General features: G+C 53.1%; 1 protein-coding gene across 1 annotated transcript in view; it reads right to left on the bottom strand.

Moving 5' to 3' along the window:
* The window catches only part of Ehd1 (EH domain containing 1), a 23,649-nt gene extending 8,334 nt beyond the window's left edge, over positions 1-15,315 (bottom strand). The window contains exons 1-2 of the mRNA XM_021152547.1: positions 14,693-15,315; positions 10,825-10,922 (exon numbers count right to left, since the gene is read on the bottom strand). Coding sequence (XP_021008206.1) covers positions 10,825-10,922; positions 14,693-15,096 — 502 coding nt within the window. The 5' untranslated portion in view covers positions 15,097-15,315. The remainder of the gene's footprint in view (positions 1-10,824; positions 10,923-14,692) is intronic.
* Between the last annotated feature and the right edge of the window lie 318 nt (positions 15,316-15,633).

The raw sequence follows: 15,633 nt of genomic DNA, 5'->3' as shown, positions 1-15,633 counted from the left end.
AAAAACCAAAAAAAAAAAAAAAAAAAAAAAAAGAAGAACAAAGCCATTCCAATGAGATGGCTCAGCTGATCTGGGTGCTTTCCATACAAGCCTGGCAGTGAATCTGATCTTTGGGACCCATGTGAAGGTGGAGAGAGAGCCCTTCTCTACAAGGCTGTCTTCTGACCTCTACATTCTTGACACGTAGGAACTTGGGGGCACATTAGTCAGCCAACTGAGGCTACCTTGAAGGTGGAGGTACACTGAACTGCAGTCGGTGTGTGGCTGGTTCAGTGTCAGAGCTTCAGGTTTTAGTGCACAGTTCCAGGGAGGGCCAGGTCACACTACATTTCAGCAGCCAGTACAGCCAGCCAGTTCCAAAGTACAAGGCCCTCCTCGCTGCCTGCAGCTGGCTGGGCACAGGGAGTGGACACCCGAGGAGTGAGCTGTCAGCAGAAAGCCAGAAGGGAAGGTCTGGAGCAGCAGAATAGCGGGAAGCAGAGGCCAGGAGAGGCAGCTGCTGCCTAGGGCTCTGAGCTGTACCCCAGCTGAGCCCCAGAGCCTGTCCGGGGCCCTGAGGCCTTGTACGTGAGTTCTAGGAACACAGCACTGCTGAAGAAGTGCTGACTCAGGAACTGACATTCCTGCTCAACAAAGAGAGGCTCTGCTCCTTCCCACTCAGCCCATTTGGCCTCATCCAAAGCTGAAGCTACCTCACAGAGCAGGGGCAGCAGCGAGGCCAAACCCCAGTTCCTGCGAACAGGGGACTCCAGGCCAAGCACCACAGTCCTGTTGGCCTTGGCTAGGCAGTCAGGCCTTCAGCAGGGAAGCTGAGGTCACCTTCCCAAGCCCTGCGCACTATGGCCCCAATCCTTTCCCCTCTGGTGGGGGAAGGGAACACTGAATGAGAGTGAAGGGAGGAGGCCTTTCCCCTGGCCCGCCCGCCCGCCTGCCCGCCCGCCTAGCTCTCCGCAGCCAGCACTGCAGTTAGCTGGGTTGAGTTTGCTTTTCCTTTTCTAGGGGACAGAGTCTCACTGTGTAGCCCTGGCTGGCCTGGAACTCACTAGGAGACCAGGCTGGCATCAAATTCAGAGATTCACCTGCCTCTGCCTCTCAGATACAGGAATTAAAAGCATGAGCCATCATGTTCAGCTTCATTAAGTCTCTTTCTCAGGTGGTGAAGGGACCTTCCCGGTTAATTATTTTTGGAGTTTAAGACAGGCTATTATTCCATATTCCAAGCAGGCCTCAAATGGTGGCAATTCTCCTGCCTCTGCCTCCTGAGGGGCTGGGATTACAGGCAAGAGCTACCATGCTTGATTTTTCTGAGGTCACCTTCCAAGCCCGACCGACTATGGCCCCAAACCTTTTCCGGCTGGTGGGAACCACGCTTTGGGTGGAAGGAGAGCACTCTGGATGACCAAACACATCACTGATTACCCAAAGGACTGCAGCATGTGACACAGGCATGTGACTCTGTAACTGTAGGCCACCCGCAGGCCCATCTGGCACTACTGAACCAATTGTCCCTCATTACACTCAGAGGTGTCTTATGTGGCTTTAGAGAGAGGACACTGGTTTCCAGGAGCCCTGGACGCCAGAGGGTGGCAATGGACATGGAGCCCAGGAGAGCCACGCAGTTCCAAAAGCAGACTCCCGGCTCTCGGTGAGTTCAAGCTGTTGACAGAGCCGGCAAAGTAGCGGGCAGCAGGGTGCGTGTCCGTCCCACCCACACAACAACATAAAGGGAGCTGTGTGCCCACACAGAGGGAAAGAGCATCTAACAGGGGCACACTGCACCACCGTCTGGCCGAGAGAGTGGACACCAGTTTCCACCAAGGATACAGAGCACACAGCTTGAGAGGATGGGTGAGATGGAGAAGCCCACCTGCAGGGGGAGGGACTTCAGTGGCGACCAGAGACATCTCAAGATAAGGAAGGAGTGGCCATGTGAACAAATGTAGGACAAGCCCCGGCAGCCAGGCCGACCTATGAGGAAGCCAGCGGCGATGCAGAGAAGACACTGGGGCCAGGGCCAGGGTAGAAGGCAAGGTGGCAGTGCTGACTGAAAGGTTTTGGGAAAATGGAACTTTCTAAGACAGTGTGACGGCTCACAGCAGTGCGGCGGCACCAAACCCCACTGTTCTCCAAGACAGTGGAAACGGTACAGCTTATATAGTAGGTACATTTCTCCAAAATTAGAAAATAAAGGAAATTCAAGTAGGATAATGTGTAGTTCTAGTCCCAGCACTTGAAAAGTAGAGGCAGAAGAATCAGGTATGCAAGGTCATCCGTAGAGAAATAAGAACTCAGGGCCAGCACAGGCTCTATGATATCCTGTTTGTTTTTAAGACAGCGTCTCACTATGTAGCTGTCCTGGAATTCACTATGTAGACCAGGCTGGCCTTGAGCACAGAGGTCCTCCAGCCTCCTCTGTCTCCTGAGTCCTGGGATTAAAGGCCTGTGGCCACACACAAGGCTGATATTCTGTCTTTAAAAACAAAACTGCAAACATAAGACAGGCGTGGTGGCGCACATCCTACAGTTCTAGCACTTAGTCCACGGCAAGCTGATGCCAACCAGGGATGATCCTGTCATAAAAAAAGAAAACTCAGGGTTGGAGAGATGGCTCAGCAGTGGAGAGCACCAGCTGTTCTCCCGAAAGATCCAGGTTCCCTTCCCAGCACCCACATGGCAGCTGTAACCCCAGTTCCAATAGGTCCAATACCTTCTTCTGGGCTCCAAGGGTACCAGGCATGTTACAGAAACATGCATACAGGCAACACATACACAAAATAATTAACTTTGAAAAATTAAAAACCACCGGGCAGTGGTGGTGCACGCCTTTAAACCCAGCACTTGGGAGGCAGAGGCAGGAGGATTTCTGAGTTTGAGGCCACCCTGGTCTACAGAGTGAGTTCCAGGACAGCCAGGGCTACACAGAGAAACCCTGTCTCGAAAAACAAACAAACAAACAAACAAACAAACCAAAAAACAACAAAATTACAGTCGTGGTTAGGGAGTAGAAAGGAGCACCACAGTGGAGCCTCACAGAAGTGCGGCTGCTGAGAGCTGACAGGAACCAAAGGGGGCCCAGGAGCAAGCCTCTCACAGGCCTGCTACCGTGCAAAGGGAGCCCAAATCCAACCAGGTGCTGCTGGCCCGCCTACAAGTTAGTTGTCAGGAAGCTGACAAGAGGGGGTCAGAGGTGGGAGCTGGGCTGTGATGAAGCACCACACCCCACAGCAGCACCCTTTGAACGAACACAGGTAGTTCCATCAGCCAGGGAAAGCTGCTTCATACATTCCAAAAATTTCTAGAACATAAAACAATGAAGTGTTTGTTTCCCATACACTTTTGTTTCCTGTCATTCAAACTGCACGGGTCTCATTATTTCTCACTAAAGAGCTACATCACAGTTTCCAATGGCCCTGGCCCTGGAGACAGGAGCCCAGACTTGGGACAAGTCACAGAGAGGATTCCTCCTGGTTAACTTAAGGAAGGGTCACTCCAAATAGCACAGAGGCTAAGCAAGGGGCCTCCGCCCCTAGGCATTTGCCCTAGGGAAACAAAAGCCAGGTCCACGTCAAGTCCAGTACACAGATGTTCCTGGCAGCTTGATTCAAGAGTGCTTTGGACCCACGGTGGATAGCCCAGACTTCCTTCTAGAATGACAGCAGTGACACGAGGGGAAGCCACCCCTCCCCAGAGAGCAGCCTAAGGGCTTCGATGAGGTCCACCCGTCAGAGCCTCTCTGAAGAACAGGAAGCTTTATGATTTGACTCCATCCCCAGAAACAAGCACTTCTGAAAGGCACAAACCCCAACCTCCTTAAACATGGACGACTCTCATGGATGACCTGCTTAGCTTCCAAGTCAGTACTGCAGGTCCATCAAAGGAGATGAACAGTACCAAAGGGTCTATACTGTCTGACTTCACCCACTTCAGAAACATTCTGGAAGAGGCAAGCTTAAGCTTCAAAGACAAATGAGTTCCCGGGATAGGGAGAGGGACTGCACAGGGAACTTTTCCAGTTCAAAGGATGCTCTCTATCCTAGTAGCAGAGGACATGGCTGTTACACAAAAGGATTCCTCAACATGTAACCTGGCCCTAAATAGGTATAATATAACATTCCTATAATAGAATGGAGTAAGTGATGGTAAAGGGTTTGGAGGAAGTCAGACACTCCAGTTGGGCCCATCCCACATTTCAACCTTCAACTCCCTACATTCAGGAGGCATCTGGGCCACGCCAGCAGGTCACATACCCTCTCTGAATCCCCAGGCCCTTCTCTATGACACGGGAAGAGCAGGTTCCCACCAGGAGGCTGCTGGAGGCTTGGGTGCAGTGCGGGTTCAGCAGGACCACCAGCACCTTGTCAATGGTGCAGTGCGGGCCCGGCAGACCACCAGCACTTTGTCAATGTTTGCTCCCATTTGTCTGAGGCATTTGTTCTGGGCCCAAGAGGTTCACATCTGATGGATATGCAGGCAAGGGCAGCTTCTAGGGCGTGAAGAGGGCTGCGGACCCCAAATAGAAACCCAACCCTTGCAGGCACTCGGGCCAGCTGCTCCCTAATCTATTACCGACTGGCAGCCTGAGAAACAGGTGCCAAGGCCAGCACAGCCTGGTACGACGCCTCCACAGGCAGAGTCGGCGCGCCCACAGCAGAAAGGGAGGCCAAAGCAACAAGCTTGCCTAGAGAGGGGGAGACAGGGTAGGATGGGGGCTGAAGGCTTTGGGCCCAGTCACCTCTCAGGGGACTGAGGAGTCTGAGCAGAAGCCCTGCTGAGGCAGTATTGCCTAAGGTTCCTCGGAGACATTACTTAGAAAACAGTGAAGTCTGGGAAACCCTGGGGTTTTTAGTCTCATCATTAACTGGCAGATATTCGTTTTGCACACTTCATTATGTGCCAAGCATTAGCTAAGAGCCCAGCATACAGAAGTCCCTATCCCAGTTATCAAGAACTCTAAGAGGAGCATGTGTTCTGGTCACTTGGCTCCTGCAGTACTGACTTGGAAGCTAAGCCTGTGTTGTCCTATGTGGTAGCCACTGTGAAACCAGGATACAGTACTGAGTCCGGCTCCACACTGGTCCCTGAGATCATTCTCTTGTCTACTAAACAGCCTGAGCCTGAGCTGGAGCGAGTCTATGGTAAGCACCTCAGAAAAGTTACCCAGGGTGTAGCCCTCCTTCTGGTCCTGGCCTCCAGAATGCATGAATGGGAGTCTGGGCCACAAGTTCCCTCCAACCTCTAGGAAGAGGATAGCTTCGGTGGAGTCTGGAACCAGGACATAGAGTAGGAAGGCAGGGACAACCCAGGGAGCTGGCCCGCCCGACTGGCCCCGAGCTCTGTAAGCTTTCCCTGGACAGCCTGGGTTGGTTTCTGGCTAGAGGCAAGGCACAGAGGGAAGACAAAAGATAACAGGAGAGTTATTAAAGCCTTACTCTTTTTCTGGACTAGGGTCAGCTCATGGTTGCCTGTGTTTCCAAGAAGCCCAGCTTAGCAACAGCCTCATCAGGGTCTGACCCCAGTTCAGAGTCCATTCCGACATAGTTTCTCTGGGCTACACTGCAGTGTGCAGAGAGCCCCCTCCAGTTTGAGTCCCTCCCCAAGGCTTATCTCCTCAGATGGAGCTCCCCATCAGAAAAACACTGGCTTCCACCTATACAGGGCTACAGAAAAAAACAGTGGGGCACACAGACGAGGCAATGCTAGCAAGAAGGCAGGCACCAGGCCAGACAGGATGCTACTTGTTAACCCAAGCTGAAGCCATACTTTCTTTGTTGATATTATTTTTGGGGGGTCAAGCAAGGCACAAAAGTTACACCTCCGGCCACAGTCATATAGTGACAATGATGACAAAGAACTCTGGCATGTTCACTGCCACTGCCCACAGAGGAATTATACAAGAAGACCCCAATCCTAGGCATGGTGGGACTATGTCATGATAATGATCCTGGAAGCCAAGGGCACCAGCCTCACACAACCCTGGATGCCCTTTGAACTCCTTTATCAGTCACACGGGTGGCACTCAGGAATAAATGGTGCTCCTAGAGGCCACCGTTCCCTGCTGTCACAAGAGAATGTTATCTCTCAAGCAGATTAGCAGGCCAGGCAAGCGAGCCTGGGACCCTAAAGGGACACAATTATCAAGGGTCCCTAGCAGAGTCAGGGAGTTTGACCACCGTGGTCTATGCCAGTCCCACTTATCTCTCTAGATTGAATTTCCTGCACATGAGGGACCATGGGGGGAAGGATAAAAAGTCAGGAGGGGAGTGGGGAAGCAAGAGAGTGGGAATGGCCCCAGAGCTGGCAACCTCTGCTCAAGTACAAGCGACCTCGGGGGGATATTGTGTTTCCCAAAGATCAACTACAGACTGCGGCAAGGCTGCCATCTGTGTAGACCCGTGTTCCTCGGGGCCGACCTTCCTGAGAGGGACACACCTGCTTTCTGCTCGGGAACAGAGTCTACACTCCCACTCTGGTTCCCTGTGTACCCAAGGAAGGACGGACTGGTGGGTGGGGCCTGAGAGAGATCCGCCCTCATCCACAAGCCAGTGACATTTTTTTTTTTTTTTTTTTTTTTTTTTGGTTTTTCGAGACAGGGTTTCTCTGTGTAGCCTTGGCTGTCCTGGAACTCACTGTGTAGACCAGGCTGGCCTCGAACTCAGAAATCCGCCTGCCTCTGCCTCCCGAGTGCTGGGATTAAAGGCGTGCGCCACCACGCCCGGCTGCCAGTGACATCTTACTCACCACCATAGAAAGTTCGCCCCCAGTTCCAAACTGGGGGACATTTAATTGGGGACTACAGAACTATGGAGGAAAATGGTTTAGAAAAACTGGTTGATCTTGGTCTTCTCAAATATAGAACAACCTGGTTGCAGGGACTCCTTTGCCACCTGGGAGGCACAGCAAGCCACAGGCCTAGGGTGTCCTGTCACTTGCAGGCTCCCTGAGCATGTCCAGTCTGAGTATGCTGGGATCCTCTATAGCCCCAGTTAAAATGCTGCAGAGGTGGGGTGGGGTGGGGTGACTCAATGGTCTCAGCCCTGGCCTAGCTGGAGGCCCTGGGTTCCATCACAGCACATTCATAAAGCATCCCTTGGGTGGTTTTCTCAGATAGCAAGAAAGTTTAGATCCTGCCATGTCTCTCCTAACGGAAAGCACCGTGAAAGGACACACCCCTGTGGCCCCAGTGGCCCGCGGGGGATCCCAGGGCATAAAGTCCAAGCTGCTCTTGCCTGGGAACACTGAGGATGGCACACTGTCAGCAGAACAGATGAACCACGCTGTAACATGCTGCATAACAGCTGCTTCTTTTCAGGAGCTCACAAGGGCCACCAGAACCTTAAACCCTCCCTACCCCATCCCTTCCTCCAAGCCCGAAGGCAGCACAAACAGCAGAGCTCTGGCCAGATAAGCCTTTGAGGGTGAACTATTGTCGCTTATCTGAAGCTGTGCTTTCACCACACAGCTAGCCGGCTGGAGTCTGGTTCAGCCAAAAGATAAGTCTGTGGGCCTCAAACAATGGCCGCTCACCTCCGCCCAGGGCAGGCTGGGTGGGCGCCTCCCTCACTTCTCTTATTTAAGAGAAATGTATGTGGATTTTCTAGCTCTCCTCTGGCTTTGATGAGTTACTTATGGTCCTTTTATAAGCATACAAGGACAATAAGGACCCCAAACCTTTCCCCTCCAACATCCCAACTTCAGCCCTGAAGGCCCCTGAGTAACGGCATTCCAGCAAAAAAAAAGAAAAAGAAAAGTGCGATGCATGCCAGGCGTGGTGGCATACAGCTTTAATCCTAATCCTAGCTCTGGGGAGAGACAGTTTGATGACAGCCTGGTCAGCATAGTGAGTTCCAGGACAGCCAGGACGGCATAGTGAGACCCTGTCTCCAACAAGAAAAAGAAAAGAAAGGTGCACTGCTTCTCACACTTTTCATTTTCTTTTCGCCTTGGTGACGAGACTCGAACCTGAGGCCCCATGCATGCTGGTCAAAGGCTCTATCTACCAATATTGTTTTCAGTCTTCCTGCCTTCTGTGTGTGTGTATGCATGTTAGTGAGTCTGTATATATGCGGGGTCGGGGTCAGTATCAGGGCTCTTCCTGCCTTCTGTGTGTGTGTATGCATGTTAGTGAGTCTGTATATATGTGGGGCCGGGGTCAGTATCAGGGCTCTTCCTTCGTTGGTTTTCTGCCTTACTGTTTTGGCAACAGGGTCTCTCCCTGAGGCGGGAACTCACTACTTAACTACACTAGCTGGCCAGTGAGCCCCAGGCTCCTACCTTTGCTGTCCAGTCCTGGGGTTGGAGGCATGTCCAGCCATACCCAGCTTTACAGGCGCAAGCCTGTGTGGCAGGCACTTCACCAACTGATTCATCTCCCAACCACCGTCTAACTTTTACGTGGGGACAAACAAGTTCTCACTGATGTGCTGTGAGCTCGCTCTGTAGCCCAGGCAGGCTGTAAGCCTGCAATGCTTCCCATCCTCCTCAGCAGCTGGGGTTCCAGGCTTACACCACCTGCTCAGCACGCAGTCTCCCAAAATCTCTACCTCTGAACTTCCAAAAAAGTCACTCATGAAGAGTGGGTGAGCCTGAAAGCTTAATGGGAGGCAGTCATGAGGCCCCCATGCAACCCTGGCATTCGAGACGGTGAGACAGATGGAGAAAGAGTTGGAGGGCAGCCTGGGCACCATGAGACCCTGTCTCAAAAGTAAGAGCTGACCTAGCAGCTTCTAACCTGATTAGAGACAGTCAGCTTACTGCACTGGAGTCTGATGCAACACCATGCTGGCTGGGGCCCCCACAACTGTAGAAAAGAGGAGAGAGCCCACGCCTAGCACAGCCACAGCAGAGACGCCCGGTGGCAGGCTGCTGGCTTTAACATCCCCCACCACAGGGCAAGGGCCAAAGGAAAGAGTAAGTTAATGAAAAACAAACTATAACCACTGGTGTTTGTAGAGAATGGATGCAGGAGAATGGACAGAATCCTCCTGCCTTAACTTCATGAATGTAGAGATTAGAGCTGCTATACCAAGCTCTTGTATTTTTCTCTTTTCTTTCTTTCAGACTTCAAAATGACATCTACAAATGTGAGTGTGAACGCTCCAGCACGCATATGTAGGTCAGAGGATGCTTGTGGGAACTGGTTTACATCTTCCATGATATGGGTTTCAAGGATTCAACTTAGGTCACTAGGTGTGTGATCCCTTTATATCCTATCCTGGCTTGTGTGTGCGTGTGCTGTCACTGTCTCTCTGTCTGTCTGTCTGTCTCTCTCTCTCTGTGGCAGTACTGGGGATTGAACTCAGAGCCCTGTGTATTCTAGGTCAGTGCTCTCTCCATAAGCTGCATCTCCAGAAAGGATCTTTATTTTATTTGCTCCTTTGTAGTGGCTAACTCCACATCTGGCCAGACCTCGATCTTCTCTTAGAAGGCATTTCAACCTAATGCTGGTGCCCATCCCTTTAAAAGGGCCAGAGATAAAACAAAGACAGGCTCATCCTGAACCAGGACCTCAGCAATGTGACAAACACATGGGAGGTAGGGGGCCCTGGCCTGTGTGCTCAGTGCTGGGATACATCCTGAGAGTCTGTTTTCTTGAGGCTCCAGCCCCTCTAAGATGGGGGTCTTGTTTTGTTTTTGAGACAAGGGTTTCATGTAACCTAGGCCAGCCTAGACTTGCTGTGTAATGGACCCTTCAGAAATGACTGACCCTCTTGCCTCTATTCCTGCCCATGTGATGGAATTAGAGGCATGTGCTACCACACTTAGTTCATGCTGTCCTGGGGACTGAACACAGGGCTTCTGCATGCTAGACGGGCAACTGAACTATACCCATAGTCCTCCCTGCCTCTTTTAAGTACTTTTAAAAGGTGTTATCTTTATATTTATGGAAATAAAGTTCTATTTCACTTAAAAAAAAAAAAAGCATGGCAAAAGGCCAGGTGTGGTGGCGCACGCCTTTAATCCCAGCACTTGGGAGGCAGAGGCAAACACTCTGTGAATTTGAGGCCAGTCTGGTCTACAAAGCAAGTTTCAGGACTACAGAAAAACCCTGCCCCGCAAAAAGAAGAGTGGATCTGGGGGAAAGGGGACATGGGGAGGGGACTTCGAGGAGAGGAGAAAGGGGAAACTGTGGTTGGAAAGTAATATATGAGACAATTTTAAAAAACATGGCAAAAGCTGGTCAGAGTTGAAACAACTGGACTGGCCAAGGCACTGGGGCCTAGCAGGAAAACCCCTGCACTAGGGCCAGGCCTGGGAGCCTGCTGACTAGCAAGGGCTAAGCAAATGTAAGCAAATTCCCACCTGCACTGCGCCAAGAAGGCTGCATGCACACTACGGCAGGTTTCTCCTCTTGCCTGGCTGGTGCACACACTGGCCGCGCCGAGAAGGCTGCATGCACAGTATGGCAGGTTTCTCCTCTTGCCCGGCTGGCCCACACACTGGCTGAACTTACCAGGAACTTACACGGTCCTAGGAGGCAAACTGTCCCCATGCAAACAGAGACAAGGAGTCCAGGGGACGATCAACACTGACTGGGGTACTTAGCATCAGGCCATTTCCTGTTACTCTGCTTCACAGCAGGAGAGCTAAGCCTCCTGGGTCCAAAAGCACCTGGCCACCCACCCAGCATGGCTAGACAGTGATCTTAGCTGGGCTATTCTGGTCACCTGACCACAGCGAGGCAGCTGTGGCCCCTCAGGTCACCACTGTGTAGATGAGGTATGAGGTAAGAAGTCTGTCACCTGAACACACTACAGTGTTTAAAGCCCGGGGCTGGAAGCAGCCCAGGGCAGCATGGGGCGTGGCTCTCCAGCAGAGCCTGGTTACCTCGGCTGATGCGCTGCTTCTCCCCAGACAGGATCCCAGGCGTGTCAATGATGCTGATGCTGTCCAGTACTGGGTTGGGCAGCTGTGCACACATGAACCTGCAGGACAGCAATGCCAGAGATACATCAGGGTGGGACAGGCACTAATCCAGGTATCAAGGGAGGGCTTTTCTCCCCCTCCTCCCTCTGGACAAATGAACGGGAACAACTATCAGAAGGGTCCGGCTTTAGAGCCACAGTCCTTCCTTCCCTCGCGGTCACCCTCTTCCCCCAGAGTTCAAGAGTTCAGCTTCCCAGGCGCTGACTTGTTAGTGAAAGCCATGAGCTCGGATTGTGCTTCAGTTCTAAAGGAAGACAGACGCCTGACACCGAGAACTTGCAATTCCACCTTAAAACTTCTACCTGGATATGGTGGTGCACACCTAATGTCCCAGCACTTAGGAAGCAGAGGCTGGAGGATCAATGCTAATTAAGTTCCAGGCCAACATGGTCTACACAGAATGACCCTGTTTCAGTGGGCCAGGGAGATGCTCAGTGGGCAGAGCCACACGGTGGAGGGAGAAGGCTGCTCCACACCATCCACTGACCATAAGTGCTGCAGCAACTATCCTTGCACAGAATAAATAAATGAAAAAGAAAACACAGGCCGGGCGTGGTGGCGCACGCCTTTAATCCCAGCACTTGGGAGGCAGAGGCAGGCGGATTTCTGAGTTCGAGGCCAGCCTGGTCTACAGAGTGAGTNGGCCAGCCTGGTCTACAGAGTGAGTTCCAGGACAGCCAGGACTACACAGAGAAACCCTGTCTCGAAAAACCAAAAAAAAAAAAAAAAAAAGAAAAAGAAAACAGAAACAAAGGTGGGCATGACGGCACACGCCTTTAATCCCAGAACTAGGGAGGCAGAGGCAGGCGATCTCTGTGAGGCTGGCCAGGTCTACACAGTGAGTTCCAGGACAGCCTGGAATGTAGAGAGACCCTCGAAAAATGAAACAAAGCAAAATAATAACAACATCGATAAAAACGGTGGGCCCCAGGGTGTACCATGATCTCTTCTTTTTGCTACCCTACTCCAACCCCTGTGCTGGGATTAGAGGCTTGCAAAAACAATTCCAGTATGTACAATGTTTAAAGGGTGCTGGAACCCAGAACTCAGGTCTTCACCTTCCCACTGAGCGTGCCCACAGTCCCTGCTGCTGGGGCCAGCTGCTTGAAGCTGCAATGGGCCAGCAGTAGTCAGCGGTGTGGAAGGGGTACAGACACACAACAGAGGGCTATTAGTGAACCCTGGGTAAGGGCTTAGCTGCATATCGGGAGTTCCATGTTGAGCTAGGAGTTTAGCAGAACAGCTCAGAGCAGCTATCAGCTGATGTAAAGGGTGGGGTTCTTTAGTGGACAGAGAAAGGGCTCCTTTAAAAAGCTCTCTGAGCAAAGAAAATACAGACACATGGTCTGCCAGATACAGGCTTAAAACTGGGCTTTCACTAGTGGGGAGCAAGTAAGTGAGTGTCTCCTGTGACTCCACACCCCAAGTTATGATGGTACGTCTCCCCACGGGCCGGGGACAGCAGGCCAAAGCACTGTGTCCAAGTGTAGCAGAGCCCAGTGCTGTAAGTCACTGCACACCACACCTCAATTCCCCTTGCCTGGGAAGAAATCCTGTACTCAATGGAGAGAGTGAAAGAAAGCCAGAGTGGAAGTGGAGCTGGCGCTGAGAAGTAACAGACATAAAGAGGTCCCATAGGCACATCTGCAGGTCCATGAGAACCCACTACTCCGCAAGGCCCGGTAAGGGGACCACAAGAAAGGCAGGAGGCTGTAAGGATGTCTCCCTAGCAACAGGGATGGGGACTTGAGTCCTTAGGACTAGTGGGTGGGTCCAGCTATGCAAGCAGGGGTGTTCACAAACCCCTTTTGGGATTGCTTTATGCCTGTCTCCATTTGTTCCTCTCACTATCTCTGAGCAGCCCTGGGGAGGAGGGGGAGCTAATAAATCAAGTTCATGACTCAATGGGTCCCTTTACGAGTGCCAGGAAAAGCTGTATCAGCCAGAGAAAAGCCCCCTTTGTTGTGCCCTCCCTGGCCAGAGGCACATCCTGACACAGCTCCGGTCTTGGACTTCACCAGCATTTAGAGACCCTCTGGAATTGGTGGTGGCAAGAAGGAAATGGAAGTATAGTTCTTGGATCCCTGTAGCCCAGGCCAGACCTCCTGAGTTGTTTCTTTTGGGAGGACAGAGGTAGTAGTGAGTGTATAGGGCACAGCCTTATTAACCTTGACAGTTCAGCAGGACCTAGGATTCATGAGTTACTGAGTGAGCTGGGGGCTACTGGGATGGTGTGGGCGGTCCTTCTAGCCCTTTAAGTTCTGAATCTCCACAGGTGGGAAACTGAGAAGGTGCCAAGTTCCTCATTTTATAAGAGGTCTGCCCTCACAGTGAGGTGAAGACAGAGGAAGGCAGCAGCAGTTGGAACAGCAAGTCTTCCAGTCTCTCCTGAGGCAGAGACCTAAAGCATGAACGAACTCCTTAGCCCAGCAGCCAAACTTCTCTCAAGACCAAAGGCTCCCACCAACTGCAATCTGAGCCAAAGGCCTACTACAGGGGCGGCAAAGCTCAAACATCCTTAGGCAAAGGCTCCAGGCTAAGGGGACTAGAGCATAGTATACAACCCAGGCCGTCAAGCACACACCATTATCGTAAAACAAGATAGGCTGAAATTACCTAGAAGGGACAAAAGGACGTTAAAGATCAGCTCCATGAAAGGAGGCAGGCCTGGCAGCAAGCTTGCTCTAGAACAAGCTGGCCCGCCCTGTTGGGCTGGACAGTGTCTACAGAGGAATGTGCTCACACAGGGCGGAGACCTGGAAAGCAGGATTCAGATTCTTTCCAAGGCTGTTCCCCTAGGCAGAATGCAGAAGTCGAAAGGCATGTAGAGTCACTCCTTGAAAGAGGGGGCAGAGAGGGCAGGGTCTGTGAGTCCTGTCATACCTCCTGTGGGAGGAGTCTGGGATGCCCCAATGCCCTTAAAGATCCTGGGTGTTAGAGCTCCTCAGGCAGGCCACTGTATTTCATTCATAGCATCCTGAGGGGCTGACTCTAACTCACCAGGAACTGGTTAAGCTGAGACTCCAGGAGGCACACGAAGTCTATCCAATCTATCCTAGACTATGGGTCTGGTCATTTCAGGAGCCACGGTGTTACCACCCCCTGAAGTCTCCTGAGGCAACACTGACTTAAGCTTTTTTTGTTTTGTTGTGTTTGAGACAGGGTTGTCTCCTGTACTCCTGGCATTCACGTAAGTGCTGCTTTTAGGAGGGGTGTTGAGACTCCTTCATCCCCTGCCTTCAAAGGGGGCTGCCCCCAAATCAGCAGACCAAAGCTGACCTCCTGGCCCTTCCTACACAAAACCACTGGTCCCTGGAGATGTGAAGCAGGGAGTGACACACCAGCAAAAGGATCATCTAAGTCTCGATGTTTCCCAGGACACGTAAAAAACGGACCCCAGTGGAGGAGGGAGATTGATGAGAATGAGCTAGGTGCCTCCAGAATGAGGAACAAGAAAGGGGGGACAAGCAATGGTTCATCTTCTCACAGCAGCCCCCCGCTCTGTGGGAAGTAGGTCTGGGGTCTGCGGGAGGATGTGAGAGTTAAACTGAAAACCTGGAAGGTTCTGGGAATGACAGAAGCCAAAAGAGTGGACGATGCCTACCTAGTCCCTAACTTCTCTCGGGTAGTTAGTGGGACGCAGCAAAGCCAGTGTCCCTGGGAGTGGTCGCCTAGGGTCTGGCGGGGGCTCTCGGAGACAAAGGCCGGCTGGGGGCAATGGCTCCGGAGGCCTTTGGTATCCTCGCGCTGGGGGGCAAGGGGTGGGTACCTGTTGAGGAAGGCGTTGCCAAAGGCGTTGAGCTTGCGGAAGGGGCGCCGCGGGTCCACGACCAGCGCGTTGCCGGGCACCACGCCCTCGGTGGGGCCGTGCATGACCGCGATGAAGGAGTCGGTGGTGGGCTCCGGCCCGATGCGCATCCCCGGGAAGTCCTGCTCGATCAGGTGGCGGATGAAGGTGGTCTTGCCGGTGCTGTACTGGCCGACCAGGAGCACCATCGGCTTGTTGTCGAAGTCAGCGTCCTCCAGCGCGGGCGAGTGGAACTCGTGGAAGCGATAGTGCTCCTCCAGCGGCAGCAGCTTCTGCGCGTACAGCTGCCGCAGCCCCTCGGCCACCGTCTGGAAGAGCTCCGGCTCCTTCTTGCGGCGGGCATCCTTGCTCACCCAGCTGAACATGCTGCCGGAGACGGGGCTGGCTGCTACAGGACCGAGCGGCGGCTGAGCGGGACTGGGGCGCGCGGCCGAGGAGGGGCCGGCCGGCCGGCGGAGGGCAGAGGGGCAGGGGGCGGGGCGCGGCCCGCACCGCGCAGGCGCAGGCGCAGGCTCGAGGGCCGGCGTGCGGACCACGACAGCGCCCTCTGCTGAGGGTCGCGCGAACCTCGTCGAGCCGCCCCTTTATAATAAGCCGGAGCCCGGCGTTCCCGCACGCTGGCCGCCGCCTCGAGGCTGGCCCTCCAGGCCCCGCCCCATTCGCGTGCCACGTCCTCTTCTGCTTCCCATTAGCTGATTTCAAATATCGCGAGCTCGTGGCTGCGGTGCCTTGGCAACCGCACCTGTTCTGCTCCGCCCCTCGAGGGATGGCTCCCGGAAGTGCGGCGGTCGCCGGTGCCGGAGTCTGGCGTCAAGATGTACTAAGTCAGAGCACCATCTAGCACCTGTGGGCTTCCGGACACCCCCAAGTACTTCAGCTGCGCTCCCCAACTGCAGGGTTTC

The sequence above is a fragment of the Mus caroli genome, chromosome 19 (assembly GCF_900094665.2).
Source record: "Mus caroli chromosome 19, CAROLI_EIJ_v1.1, whole genome shotgun sequence".
NCBI classification, from domain to species: Eukaryota; Metazoa; Chordata; class Mammalia; order Rodentia; family Muridae; genus Mus; species Mus caroli.
The sequence above is the reverse complement of the archived record's forward strand: the minus strand, read 5'-3'. Positions and strand labels throughout refer to the sequence as shown.